The sequence below is a fragment of the Crotalus tigris genome, unplaced genomic scaffold (assembly GCF_016545835.1).
Source record: "Crotalus tigris isolate CLP2741 ecotype Arizona unplaced genomic scaffold, ASM1654583v1 scf7180000017672.2133156, whole genome shotgun sequence".
NCBI lineage: Eukaryota > Metazoa > Chordata > Lepidosauria > Squamata > Viperidae > Crotalus > Crotalus tigris.
In genome coordinates, this window is record NW_024096557.1 from 303625 (window position 1) to 320460 (window position 16836).

A 16836-nucleotide genomic window follows, 5' to 3' on the forward strand; every position below is an offset into this window, starting at 1 on the left:
TTCAAAGAGGGGCATCATTTTCCATTATCATATCAAAGCCTAATATTATGGATACTTATCTAGGGTTACACGAAAGGGTTTTCCAGCCACTTCTCCCTGTGATTCCTGCCACTTGACTGAAAAATGTAATACAAAGCTCACAGCATGATGAGCAAAAGTAATTTTGCAATGAGTGGTTGTCCCTGTTAGTCTCTGTACTTCACTCTAAGTATTTTCTTTCACTAACATGTGTCTGATATTAGACTACATTAAACACAGGCATGATCCATTTGCACCTGGTTCATTTGGCTTCAACCCAGACTTCCTTTGTCATTGAGACTGAATGTCCAAAATTTATCTTATACCAAGAAATTACTAAGGCAGTTTTCTACATTTTTTGTTTATTAGTTTTTGTTTTCTCTTTAAGTGAAATATATAAATCTCAAAACTGTATCAGGAAGATTAAATTCATGGAAGTCCTATAATGACCTTTTACAGGAATTTATAGATACTTTAACTGATTTTATTAGTTTCCCAAGAGTGTTTCAGTGTGAGAAATCAACTAAGCATACCACCTTGACATGAAAATATTTGCGCTGGGAGAATGCTGGATAAGAAATATTTTCAAGAGCATTATAAAATTATTTTTGTCTAATAAAATAAACAGTGATAAGATTCATGTAGTGCCACTATTTTTTAAAAAATGTACACTTTTTTAGATTACTGTATAATTCTGTGGAGTAAAACTAAAACTAGCCTCCAATATATATTCTGCATCATCAATAAGACCATCTACTTATTGAGTACATTATGCAATTGGACATGAATGTGCTTGTTCTGTAATGTAGTCTAGAACATGATAAACAAGAGTAAAATGTTATTAGATTTGCCATTTTATTACACATCTTTTGAAATTCAGATCAGTGTATTATCAAATATATGCTTGAAAATCAAATATGCATAGAATGTGTATATAACATAAAGTACTGTTGTAAAACATAAGACTAGTCCTGTTGGATCAGGCCAAGACTAATTTAACATTCCATTTTTCTTTAGGATACCAGTTTTCCTAGAAAAGACATTAGACATGATAACTAGCCCACAATTTAACTTTCACCTTAGTCTCTTTCTAAAAATGTGAATCATGCTGGTTATTATTCTTTCCTCTGACATTAATCCTGACTTGAGAGACTAATGTGGCACTCATCCCAAAGGAGCCACTGATGATCAGGTCTTTTTGACCTGCTTTTCCAATGACCAGCCCTCCAGCCCAAACACATCGTTCTACCATGTAGGATTTGTTATGCTTTAATTAAAATAATATTCCTCTCTAGCCAGAGGTGACAAATCAGGAAGTTGCAGCTGGATCAGGAACATAGCCACTTCTGAGCTTCATCTGGAGCTGGATTACGATTGTTCACCTCTCTTACAGTAGCAGGAATGCAGTCCACAGTCCAGAATGACATAACAATTCTTTTCCTCCAAAACATACTGTCTCTCCCTGCTCCTTTCAGTCTTTTGTTTCACCTTTTTTTAGTTCCTATCCCCCCCCCCCCAAGGAGCTTTCTCTTCCTGTCTCAGAAAAGAGAAAAGAAAAGCAGAATGTTTCTGGACTGAAGACAGAAAGGGAAGGAGAACTAAATAATTAACCTACACAGACATTTTGTTCCTGAAGGTCAGGGTCAGATGGTTTCTTCAAGACATGGAAGAGAAAAAAGATAGGAGACTATTGCTATGCAGTAGTCTTTGCCTGGGTGTGCTCACTTCGTTATTTGGCTTGCTAAAATCACAGTTGTCCAGGAATCAGGGCCTCAGATCAGTTCAAAGGGTGAATACTATGTATATCTTTTTGTCTGATTCTGGAATCAGCTAATAGGATCAGCACCAAGGATCCAAGAAAATTGTTCCTCTAAAATTTAGGAAGCCATTGTACTAAGTGATTTGGTTCAGCTCCTGACTGTATTATGCATCCAGACCATTGGAAGACCCTAACAGAGTTCAATTCAGATTTCCTGGGTTAAAATCCATTCCAGGTTGGTGGGTCTGGCTTCAGACTGCTCAAATCTGACTTCAAAGACAGTAAAGAAGTAATGCCCCCCACCAAGGCAAAACATTTGCAAGTGAGGAAGAAAGCTCTCTAAAGTTTAGCTCTGGAAATAAATAAAAAAGAGATAAGATGAGTGGGGGTTTCCTTCTTTTGTATATGTGTGCCTTGAGATGCAAGTATTACAAGTACAGATAGACCTTTTGAGAAATAGAAAAGACAAAAATAGCAGAGTTGAATGAAAGAGATTGTGAAAGAAGCAAAAAGCAGGAAAGGTTGACCCAGGTGACTCTGTTGGGTTAAAGGCTTTCCTCCTAGCCTGAATAAAACAGTTATTCAAAGCTTTATGGCTCTGAAAAGATTTTCCAGGCTTCTTTTAATTAACATTCTAAAAAATAGCAGGTAGATATGCCTATTGGTCTAACAAAGGAAAGTTGTAGGGTGAGTTTATATTTCTGTCAATACTTTTCTAAACAGATATCTTTTTGCAACATCTGTCACTGGTAATAAATACCAATCAATCTATATTATACAGCCTAATCAAGGATGACTATACAGTTTTATTTCAGAAAAATCTTTCTTGAGTGATTTTTAACATATTTTTTACTGGAATCATGTAATGCAAGGTCCTCATGAAAAGCGCTGTTGAAGGCATCTTGCTTTTCTTCAAAATACTTGGATCCTTTTCCCAAGCAGATATGCCCCCCAAACTCTTTCTAGTAAATAAGTGTGTTAATTCTACTGTAGAAGGATACTGTCCGCTGCAACCAGAAGTTTTGGCTATCTTACTCTCAGTAAGACTACTAGCTATAATGGCAAATTACTGAAGTATAACATATTGAATATGAAACAGTGTGACTGTACTTCAGAACTTTCAGGGATTTAATCAGGTGCCACAGTGCACCATTCATTACTATTTAATAGCAATCCCACCATCCGCAGTACTATTTGGTACTAACTGTAATTGCCTATTATACTATTTCAGGGTGTAATTTTTAGTGTTTGTTTTTTTTGTGCCAAATGGAAGATCAGATTGCATGAAATATTGAAACTAAGCATTAGTTGAAACACAATAGCACACAATACCCAGTATCCCAGGAAAGACCTTTTGAAGCTCTGCAAGACCACTACTGAGTAGTGTGATAGCTGTTCATATGGATGTGTTGGTTATTTATAGATGTGGTCATCAAGTCTTGTTTTAAAGCAGCTATTTCATATTATCTTACCTTCTGACTGAAGGCATGACTATTTGCAGCAGGGGCTTACATCTGAAATATTTTAAATAGCTATTTACGTTTCCTTCGTTCAATTTACAACACAATAGTTAGACTGATTTTCTTTCTCCAGAATTAATTTTCCCATGGTCCTTATATCCTCCCATGTACCATTTTGTTGAAAATTTCAGTTCTTTTTTTCTAAATGTACATATAGAAGATTTTCCCTGTAGGACATGCTATCACACAGAACCGTTTAATTGTTTTTCTTAAGCAAGCAGCAATATGCAGACATGAATAAATGAAATAGCTGAACGCAGCTGACCTTTTCCAGTTACCTCTGAGTTCCATATATTGGTTTGATGTCACTCTGTGATTTATTTTTTATTTCTCACCATGGAGGCCTCCATTTTCTTTTTTAATAACTAAGTGTGCCTGTTTGCTGCAGATGAAGCAGATTGATTCTGGATTTTCTCTGTGAGTTGAGCTGTTAAATAAATACCACAGAGGTGAAATAGTGTTGACCTCCGAAAAGTTTCCTTTTTTATTTGAAGAATTTCTCTCAGCAAGGAATGATGTGTTGTAATGAATGTTTCTCTACCTTCTCTGCAGTTTTGATAAAAGCTTTCTGTAAACAGCATAACTCTTTATGTCAATTGTTATTAGCATATATTGATGATGATGATGATGATTCAAAATATGTTAATACTGAATTACTTTCCTCTTAAATTGAATCAGCATTTTATTATGTTTCTTCCTAACATGGTTAGTTACATTCTAGAGTAAAAGAATAATTGTTATGTAACTGAATTTTACAACTTCATTTTGTAACTAAATTATATAGAACATGCAAGTGCTACCACAGATTAGCTGACAGATGAATGTTCTCACTGAGCTTTTATGTATTTTGAGAGCACCACTCATTAACATGTGAGAGAATAGCCTATAAAGGACAGAATCTAAGTTTACAGTATGGGTAGGTCAGTATAAGGCAAGGCACTTTAAGTACTAATTCAAAACGGTGCTCTTCTGAAGATTTAGGGTACAATATTTTTAATGGCTGTACAACTGAGTTACTCTTAAGTTGGCAAATGTAGGTTGTTATCCCATTTATAGTAGGCAACAGCTGAGGGAGACTAATATTCAATTATTACCACTTACTATTACCAACAACAAAGCTAGCAGAAGTGATAGTATTCCAGCTGAGCTATTTAAAATCTACAAGATGATGCTATTAAAGTGCTGCACTCAATATGCCAACAAATTTGGAAAGCTCAACAATGGTCACAGGATTAAGAAAGGTCAGTTTACATTCCAATTCTAAAGAAGGGCAATGCTAATGAATGTTCAAATTACCATACAATTTCACTCATTTCATTTGCTAACAAGGTTATGCTTAAAATCCTACAAGCTAGGCTTCAGCAGTATTCAAACTGAGAACTGCCAGAAGCACAAGTTGGTTTCGAAGAGGCAGAGGAACTAGAGATCAAATTGCCAACATTCGCTGGATTTTGGAGAAAGGAAAGGAGTTCCAGAATAACATCTACTTCTGCTTCATTGACTATGCTAAAGCCTTTGATTGTCTGCTGTACAACAAACTATGGCAAGTTCTTAAAAAGATGAGGCTGCCAGACTACCTTCCCTTTTCTCATGAGAAACCTGTATGTGGTCAAGAAGCAACAGTTAGAGCCGGACATGAAACAATGTTCAAATTATTTTGAACCTATTTTGGTTCAAAATAGCGAATGGAGTACAAGACTATATATTGTCACCCTGGTTATTTAACTTATATGCAGAGTACATCATGCAAAATGCCGGACTGGAATTAAGATTTCTGGGAGAAATATCAACACCCTCAGATACAGTATGCAGACAATATCACTGTAATGGTAGAAAGTGAAATGGAACTGAAGAGCTTTTTGATGAGGGTAAAAGAGGAAAGTGCAAAAGTTGGCTTGAAACTCAACATTAAAAAACCAAGATCATGGCATCCAATCCCATCACTTCTTGGCAAATAAAAGGGGAAGAAATCAAAGTAGTGACAGATTTTATTTTCTTCATTCCGAGATCACTGTAGAGTGCAGCCATAAAATTAAAAGACACTTGCTCCTTGGGAGGAAAGCTTCGGCAAACCTAGGCCACATATTAAAAAGCAGAGACATTACCTTACTGACAAAGGACCGTGTAGTCAAAGCTGTGGTTTTCTAAGTAGTAATGTATGGCTATGAGAGTTGGACCAAAAGGAAGGCTGAATGCTGAAGAATTAATGCTTTTGATCTGAGAGTTGCTTGGATTGCTAAGAGATGAAATCAGACAATCCTAAAGAAATCAACCTTGAATGTTCTTTGGAAGGACAGATACTGAAGTTGAAGCTCAAATACTTTGGCCTTCTAATGAAAAGAGAGGACTCATTAGAAAAGACCCTGATGAGGGGAAATATTGATGGCAAAATGAGAACAGGGTGGCAGAGGGTGAGATGGTTTGATAATGTCATCGATGCAATGAACATGAATTTGGGCAAACTGTGGGAGACAATGGAGGATGGGGAGCCTGGCTTGCTATGGTCCATGGAGTCACAAAGAGACAGACACAACTTAGCAAATGAACAACAAAAACAATTAACATGTACTTACTCTATAATATACTTTAAATATGTTTAATTTTTGGGAGAAAGGAATATTTGAGAGAAAACTGTATTCCTTGAAATACATTTCTCACTAAATAGCATCCTTAAACTTAAAGCTTATTGTCTACTGTTGTCCTAAGAGTGTTTAGATATTGAAATTGTTTAATTAATTATGTAATTATTAAAATTCAGTTATATATGTGTGTGTGTGTGTTTGTTTGTGTGTATAAATGTATTTTTAAAGACTATGACTCTGTTTAAAGTACATGACATTCATAATCCGGAACTGTAATTTTACAAACCTAAAGCAAATATTTGAATTGATCCTAGGTGAGCCATGCTTGATAAATGTGTTCTTAGAATTTGTTATACTGAATAATTTTCCTTTTTCTCCCATTTGTAGATCTACCACCCCCACCAGTGCCACCTCCAGCTATAAAATCTCCTACCGCCCAGTCCAAATCTCAAGTGGATATACGGCCTGTGATGTTGCCAAAGTTGTCCTCTATAGAACCAAGAACAGAAAGAGTAGTTGAAAGAAAAGGAATAGGCTATAAGGGAAAAGAAGGCTCTGATGGCTGTCAGCATTCTGATATGTGGACATGTTCAGGGGAGCGTAGAGAATTACAGGAACAGCAAAGTGATAACAAGTTAAGAGGAAACAAACCAGTAAGACGAGATGGCACACCAGCAAAAACACATCTTCTCCCAGGTGAATTAATTACATTGATTTTATTTCCAATATTTATGAATGGCTATGTTGTACGTTATCACATAGACACTAAAACATATTTCACACTGACATAAAACTTTCTAGGGGAATTATGCCTAGCACAATATCTTAAATCTTTAAATTATATAATAGTACAAAACACTATTCGATAGGAAAGAAATTCTTAAACAATTGAAATCCCTTATAATCCTAATTTTCTTTTAGATTATCTCTATGAGTTATCTGTAACACAAGTTCCTATTTTCATGGCTTCTTTAAAAGCAATCATACTCCTAGAAGCAAAAAAAAACAAGAAAACAAAGCACTAAAGCAGATTCAGCCCTTTGGTAACAATGTGTTAGGATAACAAAATGAGAGTTATTAATCGTGCATCTAAGTGGATAATGAAGACAACAAATATTGAACAAGGAAATCATTGATAAGTCATGTTAAGCCAGCCTATTTTTCTAGAGCATCAGTAAGGTCTACAGCAAAAATCTCTACAGTCCTCAGTATGTTATCCTATATCCAGGCCAGCTCTTGATATCAGTTAACTTGAACATGAAACAATGTAGTAGAAATTGAGTAAATTAAATAAATGAACACCAAAGCAAGATGTATGTGACAATGGGTTAGGATGAAGAGAAGTCATTAGGAAGTTATTCCACTATTTTGTACTTTTGCTTTACAATTTATATATTAGTGGCAAAAAGCAGGTGGCAAAACTTGCTGCTGAATTTGAAAGCGCTGTTAATGATTAATTTATTATCTTCTAAAACAATCTTTAAAATATTAGGGAAAAACTCTGTGCATTGATTAATGATTCATAGAATTGTTGAGTTGAAACTTCACAGTGTATATCTTTCTTAGTCCATGTATTTATGTCAGTAATAAATCTTCACTTCATAAAACTAATCCTAACCAACATCCATCTAAATGTCTGTTGGAATCACTGTATTTAAGATAAAATGACAATTCTGGAAGTCTGAGAACTAAGTAAGGTTTAGATTGACAACTATGTATTGTAAAATATGAGGCAGCACATATTTTTATTCAATAAATATTCAAATTTCGAATTCAAATTCCATTCTCTAATACAAATAGCTGTTAGTAGCCAGCTAATGCAAATACTGAGGTAATAGATTACTGATCTCAGATTATAAATATTCAAAGTTATAAATATATATTACTTAGGATACACACACACAGAAAGACAAACATTATTTACCCTCACATTTTCTCTCTCTCCCTGACACACAACCCATTTTCAGAGAAAAATATCACAGGGTCACTATGTTGATATTGTTTTTGCTATTATGAATGAGGAGGTAGGTGTGTATGATAAGGAATTTTCTACCTTATAGGGGTAGCGCTTGTTGCAGTGATGTAATCTCAAACTCCAAGTCTTTTTTCACTGGTGACACACTGTTTTATCCCAGGGTACAGTACTGTATCATCTAGGCCACATTATGTCAAGAGCTCAAATTGCCTCAAATGCAAGAGGTCAACCAACAGAAATGCCTGCCATATCACAGAAAATTTACTAAACATGCTACAGAATTCAACAGGCTTCTGATCAACATGACCAAAATAAAATTGAGTATACCCCTATAACTCCATAGATTAGAACAGAGCAACCAAACAGGCTATTCTGTGGAGTCCTTGATGCTGTCTACACAATTAGGTAACAATGCACTGAATATTTTACCTAGTCAGGCAATGAAACATCAAATTTATTCCCTCCTGGCCCCTTTTTAGAGGTTGAACAAAGCAGAATTTGAAAACCCATTGTGGGTATGTGAGCATTTTATCTAAGGCATTACTAACATATGTACATATCTTTTTAGAGGATATTTTGCCATACTGTAGACCAACATTTCCAACATCTAATACCAGAGATCCCAGTTCCTCAAGCTCTATGTCATCCAGAGGATCAGGAAGTAGACAAAAGGCAGAGCAAGCAAATTTAAGTCGAAGGAATATTGCAGAAATGCAGGTATTTGGAACTTATGAGCAAGGAGAAGATGAAGATGATTTGCAGGTAATATAAGTTTCAGTAATTAGTAGAAATATGAAAATCTTTGTGGAAACCTAAAAGTTTATCCTCCAAGCTGGACATTCTTTAATTGATAGTTTAAAGAATTATAGAGTTATAGTAGAAAAACTATAATTACAGTTGTACTGTAGTTTCATATTTAATCCCCAGTAAATCTATAAAATTTTGGGCTTCTTTACAGGCTTTGCTTTTTATTATCAATGTATGATATAAAGTCTGCAGTGTATAATTATGTATCAAATAATCATAAAAAAACAAGACACCGAAGACCTTTTAAATGCAAATATTATATTAGAGCCATAATTACGATGAAGTAATTATTGTACTCCCTGATTTAAAAAAATCATTTGAAAACAAAAATATAATTACAGGTATTCCTTGACTTATGACCACAACTGAGTCCAAAATTTCTGTTGATAAATGAAACATTTGTTAAGTGAATTTTGCTCCATTTTACAACTTTTCTTGCTGCAGTTGTTAAGTGAATTATTGCAATTGTTAAATCAGTAACATGGCTGTTAAATAGTTGGCTTGCTTCCCCATTGATTTTGCTTGTCAGAAGGTCACAAAAAGTGATCACATGATTCCAGGACCCTGCAACAGCCATAAATATGAGTCAATTTCCAAGCATCTGAATTTTGATCAGATGAGTATGGAGTGGCCACAATGGACATAAGTGGGAAAAATAGTCATAACTCACTTTTTTCAGACTTCTAATGAAGACATGGCCAGCACCTGATATGCCTAGAAAATCTCTTTCTGGACTGTCGTTTTTCCAATTTAACAACAGAAGGAACAGGCTTCCTCTCGTTTATTTGACACTCCTGGATTAGAGAGAGTCCCAGAATCATTCCTCCAAGATTCTCCAGCAACAGTCTGCAAGCAGTTTTAGAAGCCGTGCTTCAAAATAGCTGATGAGCTGAAGCTGGGGGAGGCGCAGCTGAAATCACATTGTTGTTGGATAAAACAGGCATTTTGGAATTTATTTTTCAAATAGGTGATAAGCTGTACACTTCATTTTTAATCAATTTATGAGACTGTTATCTTTATGAGCTAAAAGAGGCTCTCTTTAGTTACAGCTTACTATTCCTTTCAAAAAAGAAGAGGGTTTCTGGAGGCAGCCAAAAAAGGAAGCGTGGAGTATTTTTTCTTTTGAAATATAAGGATAAAAGTTATGGTATTTAATTTACTACTTTTAAAATAATCTGTAGTCCTGTATTGTGTTGTTGTGGTGGTTGAAATTTTCCAATTTTCATGAACTCTGATTGGCTAAAAAAAAGGAAAGGGAAAAAACAAAAAATAAAGAAATAAATAACATTTTTGACCACTATAGGGAGCTAGTGATGTTTAACGCTGAGTTGGAGTCTGTCATCAGGGAAATTCTCAAAAATTAGTAATACCATAAATCACTTAGGGTTCAAAGATGGTAAATATACAGAGGATATTAAAAAGAATATTATCAACCCACTGTGTCAATCCTACAAATACAGGACAATAATATATATCTGGAATATAAATCTGATACCAGTTTCTATTATGATGATGATGGCTTGATCCACCCAATGCAACTGAAACAAGACTGTCAAGTAAATTCACAACTCTTAAGGGGTCAAGTCTTAGATTTTTTACTCATGGATACTAACAAGGTCCAGAACTCTTTGAGAAAAAAAGATATGATAGACATCTTAGAGATGGAAACTTCATTCTGCAAGAATTTGCTCCAAATTAATCTACAATATCTAACAGAACAATCTTGGGACATTTTTTATGGATATAAATAAGGCTGAGAACTTCATGAAGAAAAGGAATTTGATAGTCATCCTTGAGAAGAAAAGGATTTCATTCTATGAAGACAAGCTGGATGGAGTGACTTAAATTTAATGATTTAATTAGTTAGGATGGATTTTTATAAGTTTGATATGTTTCCCCCCCTTTTATATATAATACTTGAGTATTGCTTGAAGTTAGTAAAATACCAAACTAGAAAAAGTGTTTTCTCCCTTTAGGAGAAAAACAAACAAACAAAGTAAAATTATATAGAGCAGTGATGGCGAACCTTTTAGAGACTGAGTGGCCAAACTGCAACCCAAAATCCACTTATGCATCGTCGAGTGCCAGGTGGATGTGGCCCATTGGGTGGGTGTGGCCCATTGGGTGAGTGTGGCTGTGGTGGTAATGGCAGACTGGGTGGAACTAATCAATTCCAACTTTGCAATATCTTTTTTTTTTCTGCGAGAAGTTGAAATTGACTGAACTTTTTTTTTTTTTTTTGCACACGGCGGCGGAGACCTAAAGCAAAAAGGTTTTATAAAACCCAGCTGAAGGCCTAAGACTGGGGCAATGGCGTGTGTGCCCACAGAGAGGACTCTGAGTGCCGCCTCTGGCACTTGTGCCATAGATTCACCACCACTGATATAGAGGATTCCCTTAACATGAATTATGATAAAGATTAATGAGTCAATATAAGTATATATTATTCCCTATAGCCAAGAGAAGCAGTGATGGTCAAACTAATTCTTTTATCCAAAGAAGAGAATATATATAATCCTATTTCTATTTTGAAATTGCTTCCAGATTTTGTGCTTGCAATGAAAAAATAAATGAAATCTTGATTTTGATTTTGCTAATTGAATAGGTTTATTGTTATAGAAATGGTTTGTACAAACTGTTGTGTAAAAGTAAAAAGTTGCGATTGTAATGTTGTTATCCTCTACTGTGCTTAGGAGAGTCAGCAGTTAGTGTCTTTTTCCTTTCTTTTCCCTCTTTGCATTATCTTTTTTCTCTCCCCCTTCTCCTAGTTTTCTATTACTTTTTTAATTTTATATTTTGATAAACCAATAAAACTGTAAAAAAATAATTCGCTTTTTTCAGTGATGTTATAACTTTAAATGGTCACTAAATGAACTATTGTAAGTCAAGGACTTACATATTGTTTTGACTGCTTTTTATATTTGACTTTTTATACATACAGTTTCTGAAATGGGGCATAAAAATACTTTGGGAAATATAATGCATAGTAATTTTTGTTATTGCTTTACAGGAGACCGAAAGCTGAAGAAGAGATGTACTGTAACACATTTCTGAAACTTAATCACAAAGATATCACTTAAGATGCCTCAAGTCTGATGATATTTGATGCCAGAAAGAATAATGTTCAGTGCAATCAGAACGAACACTTTTTCATGTTTTTGTCTTATTGTCAGAATCTTTATTTTAAAGCTCTTTTAAAATCTAATTATTAATATCCCATGTTTATTTTAGGTAATGGAGAGGGTGTTTGATCTGTCCATGAGACCAATTAAGCTGCTTTTTTTTGGTGCTATGTTTTTGGACAAAAAAGAAAGTTATTGTTTTCTTTCATTGGAAACAAAGCTGTACAACGTAGAGAGGTCACCAATTGCATTTATAAACCCTTATAAAAGGAGTACTCAACCTGATACTTTCCAGATGTTTAGATTTATACTATCAAACCAATAGTTAAGAAGTATGGGTAGTATTATCAAAATTCATGAGGGTACCAGGTTCTCCCTACCTGGTCTAAACTGTCACTGATAAACCAATAAAACATTGCAAGTAATTACATCTATGCAGAAGACACTATGTTATTATTGCTGTCTGTAGCATTGTACTATTTTCCACCAGTCATATCCCTTGTTATCAAAATACAAATTTATTCAATTTGGATTATGATGGCATATAGTGTAAATACATAAACAGTTTTCAAATTGCTTTAGTAATTTAATTTGTCTAGAGTCTAAGCCATTTAATCATTGCATTCTTTACTGCAAGTGTTCTTTAGGATAGGAGGAAAGCATGTCAGTGAGACCTTGGCAGTTATGTTATAATTTAAGTTTATCAGAAAAGTCAAGCAGTTGTTGGCCTCAATCAATTAAAATAAATAATTTTAAACTAATTTTAAAAAGCAATGGACATTTTTAAACTATCATTGAGAAATATATCAACCTAACTGGCCCAAATCTCAGACCTCTACTTTATAGTGTCAATTTACCTTAAATAAAAAAAAAAGTGCCACTTAATGGTTGTTTGGTTCTTGGGGTTTCTTTGGGGGAGGGTTTGTTTAATTTTTTTTTAATGCACTGTTTTATCTTTTTTTTTTTGGTTTTAAAAGCACAATCACTAAACTTTATTTGTAAAACATTGTAACTATTAATAGTTTTTGTCTTACTGTAAGATGCTAAGACTTTGTGTTCTTTTTTCATACTTTGTTAATGCTCTGTGTTTGTATTGGAAATATTTGAATGATTCACAGATGTTAAAGGTAGCAAAGCTTAAGAATGGACCAGAACTTTATATCATCTTAAGGATTTTAAATTCTTGAGTTTATGGTGGCTTATCTTGACACTGAATTTCCACAGAAACAGAAATAGAGCCATTAGTTCCTTTTGAAATTACAGGATGATGTCCTCTGTAGATTTTTATTATCTTTTTTGTAATTATAAATATATTTTTGGTCATCAATGCTAATGGAAAACTGTGTATTTGTTTATGGACAATTTTCAGGCCTAGCCTCATCAGGAAAAAATAAAAAAATAATACTTTGGTATTTACTGAGGGCTAAACATAATTCATTTAGTCAATTTTTAAGAAAAAGTTACATAAAAAGAGTGCAGTACTGAGGGAACAACCCATGTGATCATTTTTCATTATGTTCATGTAAAACAAAGTCCATATTTTAGCCATAATTTTGCATACCAAGGAATCAGTAATCATAAAAACAATTTTTGTCACATTATTTATTAAAAACATTCTCAATTACATCATTTTCTTGTCAAGATCTGTTTTCTCCAGAACTTCCTTAAAAGCATTCTTATTGTATTATTGGATACAAAATAAAATAGTCATTTTCATTGTGAATCAAACAAAAAAAGATGTAATGTTATAAGCAACAAAGTATTACAATTATATGCTCAGAAATTTCACAAAAGCTGACTTTACAACAATAAAGCTCAGTTGGGGATGATTTATTCTGGATTCTCTACCCAAAGGGCCAATTTACTCATATTGGAACATTATTGGATCTATTAGTTCTAGGTCACCTAGAGATAAGTTTTATTAGCGAGATAAATTTTATTAAGTCCAGATGCAGAACTGAAAGCAGTCATTCAGTTATGAGGAGTTAAAAAAAAACAGTGTGGTTTATTAGAGAATATGAGTCCATCTTACAAATCCTCATTACTGGAAACTAGAATAAAAAGGTTTCCTGCAAGAATGCCTTATTTCTCACTGGCATTTAGTATGATTGATCACTAATTTTGAATGTTTCTGGGGTTTATTTTCAACAAATTTGAGTATTTTGGAATGGTTCTGGTTTGAATGTTCAATACAATATACAAAATGATGTTCTTAGAAATATTATTGGGAAATAATTTTGTTTGAGGGTATGACTAGTGGGTTTTCAGCCAGTGACCTGATCAGCAGACATGTAACCAAGCAATTGATTTCTGGCAGCCAGCTGATCAATCTAATCCAGCATGGACAAGATGTATGGCTTTCTCCGTATGGCTTTCTGCCATGAGAAAAAACTACCAGTTTCCAAAGTATGTGTCTTTTTTCTCAGTAATACTGTCTCAGATTGCTAATTCCATGCCAGGAATAATGGGAAAGCAGTGATTTTGAAAATTTACTTGGAAAATTTTGCCATTCACTCCCAGTGGCCCTTCTACAATCAATTGAACAACCAAAAACCAATAATCTGTAAGGAGGTTGCTGGGACAGAAAGATTCCTTTGTTTCCCATTCATAACGTTGTTACCTGAACAATATTGTTTTGCAATTCCTGGATATCATGCCTGGATTATATTGACTAGGATTGGTGATAGTTGGATTAGAAGAATTAGTATGGCTTTAAGACCAGGAAGAATTTATGTTTGTAGGAAGTAAGACTTAATTCTGTGACACTGTCCCAAGCTATTTCTGGCTCTGCTTATCTCACACTAAGCCCTGATTGTAAATGTCTGTTTGAATTTTCTTCTGAACATTACCATGCACATTTACATCAACACATTCGGACACACACACAGACAAAAAAAGATGCTAATTTTATTGGAATTTTTGTGCCACGCATCTGTGCTTTAGAACCTACAATCAGTCCATAAAATATATAAAGGACACAGGAAAATAACATAAAAAATAAAAATAAAGTTCTTACCCATCCCTTATCCCAGGTCTATTATTGTTTCATTTACAACCATATCCATATTTGCTTTGTGCAGTTCATCTTTATTAAAGTAACAAAAGTGTACCTGCTTCCTTCAGACCTATATAGTTTTTGTTTCTTTGTCATTCTAGAAGATGACAAAGCTAAAGAAATAATCTTTACTATTATTACGATTATTATTGCTATTTTATTTGCTGTTTGTATTGAAAATCTAGAAAAGTTAGATTTAAAATTTCATGTATTTGAATTTTTTTCATGATTCCAATAAAGAGCAATGCTGAATTTCAAGATGGAAATTCCAGGCAATGAATTATTCCACTTCAGAAACAAATCCATATAATTCTGAATTAACAGTTTCCAGTGTCACAATAAAAACGGTACAGTCAGCACCTCATAAAATTTTATTAATGTTTTCTATCTCCTTTGTCTCTAATATGATCAGAGAGAGCAAAACAGTAACATGAAGATTGCCAAGACAGAATTTGCTGGGAGCTTTTTAATCAATCAGCATTTGTAGAGAACTCTATGAAACAAAGTGATTTTTTTTAAAGTTCTCTTTTTTAAAAAAGAAAACTCTAGCAATTTCTAGAAATATAATTAACATAGTTATTGTTATTCTAATAATTTATCACAATATGTAATCATATTTGAGAAAGAGACATATTTCTTTCTTATATCTTATTTATTCCGAACTTTATGCCAAACTCTTGTCCCACCCTTTTTTTCCAAGGCATGGTGACTTACACAGGGATCTCCATTTCATTTCCACAATGACAATCCTGCAGGATAGTTGGATTGGAAGAAAATAACTGGCTTAAGGTCACCCAGAGAATTTCTAGGTTAAGGATAGGCTTAAACTCTCCAGTCAGAATCCAATATTTTCACCATTATGGTATTTAAACTTTAAAAAAATAAAACTTTTGCCTACTTTTGTATTCTGTCTCCAGCCAAGTTTATTATTCCACTAAATTGTTCTTAGACTCATAGAGTTACAGGTTTTTTTAAAGCTAATAATATCAGATAGTATTGCTCTATGGTTATAAAATAACATTGTGTACTCCAGTTTTATTTATTCCCATTGCAACCAGATGACTATGCTGGTTACACTCAGCAATTTGAAATTAAACTATGTGCTACAATTAACTGGTCAAAACTAAAATCACAGAACTAACATACATATATCTTCTAACAAGAATAAAATAGCTGAAAATAAATACCGTAAATGCCGACGTACAAGGCGACCCGGCGTATAAGACAACCCCCGTCTTTATAGCCAGGCCGCATTCCTAGAACGTCGTCTTATACGCCGGAAACTACCAGTATTTCCGGCGTATAAGATGACTCGGCGTATAAGACGACCCCCGTCTTTGGCGCCGATTTCAGCGCTCGCAGAAGTCGTCTTATATGCCGGCATTTACAGTAATTGATTTCAGTCAGACATCGAAGATCCTTTAAATAGTTCTGCTCTTAATAATTTTATATACCAATGTGAGGCTGCTCACATTTGCTTTAGAGCAGAGGTGTCAAACTGCCGGCCCGTAGACCGGATGTGTCATGGCAAAACCATGCCCACCCCATTGCCAGCAATGGAAAAAAAGTTGTGATATGTTGTGACACGTCACATGACATTGTGAGTTTGACACCCCTGCTTTAGAATAACAATGCCACAACTAAGAAACTGTGTCAGCAAGCCTCCTTTCCTTTCTTCCCCAAAATACAGAATTACTAGACACCTTGCCCCAGGAACTTTGCAACAGACTGGTTTAAAATAGTGGAAGCATAGCCATGAAGATACGGTATTTTTGCACCAAGCCAGATAGAGATTTATGGATCAAAACCAACATTCTGAATTAAATTGGAAGTTAATAAGTAGCCAATGCAGGGTCCAGATCGCTAGTGTCACAAGTCCTTGTTTTACATATCTACTAGCAACTGAACTGCTGTATTTAACTGAGTCTCTGGATTTTCATTAGTGCCACCCCATGTATGTTCTACCCTCAAGTCACAAACCTGTTTTTTCATAATGCC

At 34.3% G+C, this 16836-nt stretch overlaps 1 protein-coding gene across 4 annotated transcripts in view; it reads left to right on the plus strand.

Moving 5' to 3' along the window:
• Positions 1-14769, plus strand: part of ROBO1 (roundabout guidance receptor 1) — a 256970-nt gene extending 242201 nt beyond the window's left edge. For all 4 annotated transcript variants that reach the window (XM_039337209.1, XM_039337208.1, XM_039337206.1 and 1 more), the window contains 3 exons: positions 6267-6575; positions 8423-8616; positions 11672-14769. In XM_039337209.1, the coding sequence (XP_039193143.1) occupies positions 6267-6575; positions 8423-8616; positions 11672-11686 (518 nt within the window). In that variant the 3' untranslated portion in view covers positions 11687-14769. The remainder of the gene's footprint in view (positions 1-6266; positions 6576-8422; positions 8617-11671) is intronic.
• Positions 14770-16836: the final 2067 nt, after the last annotated feature.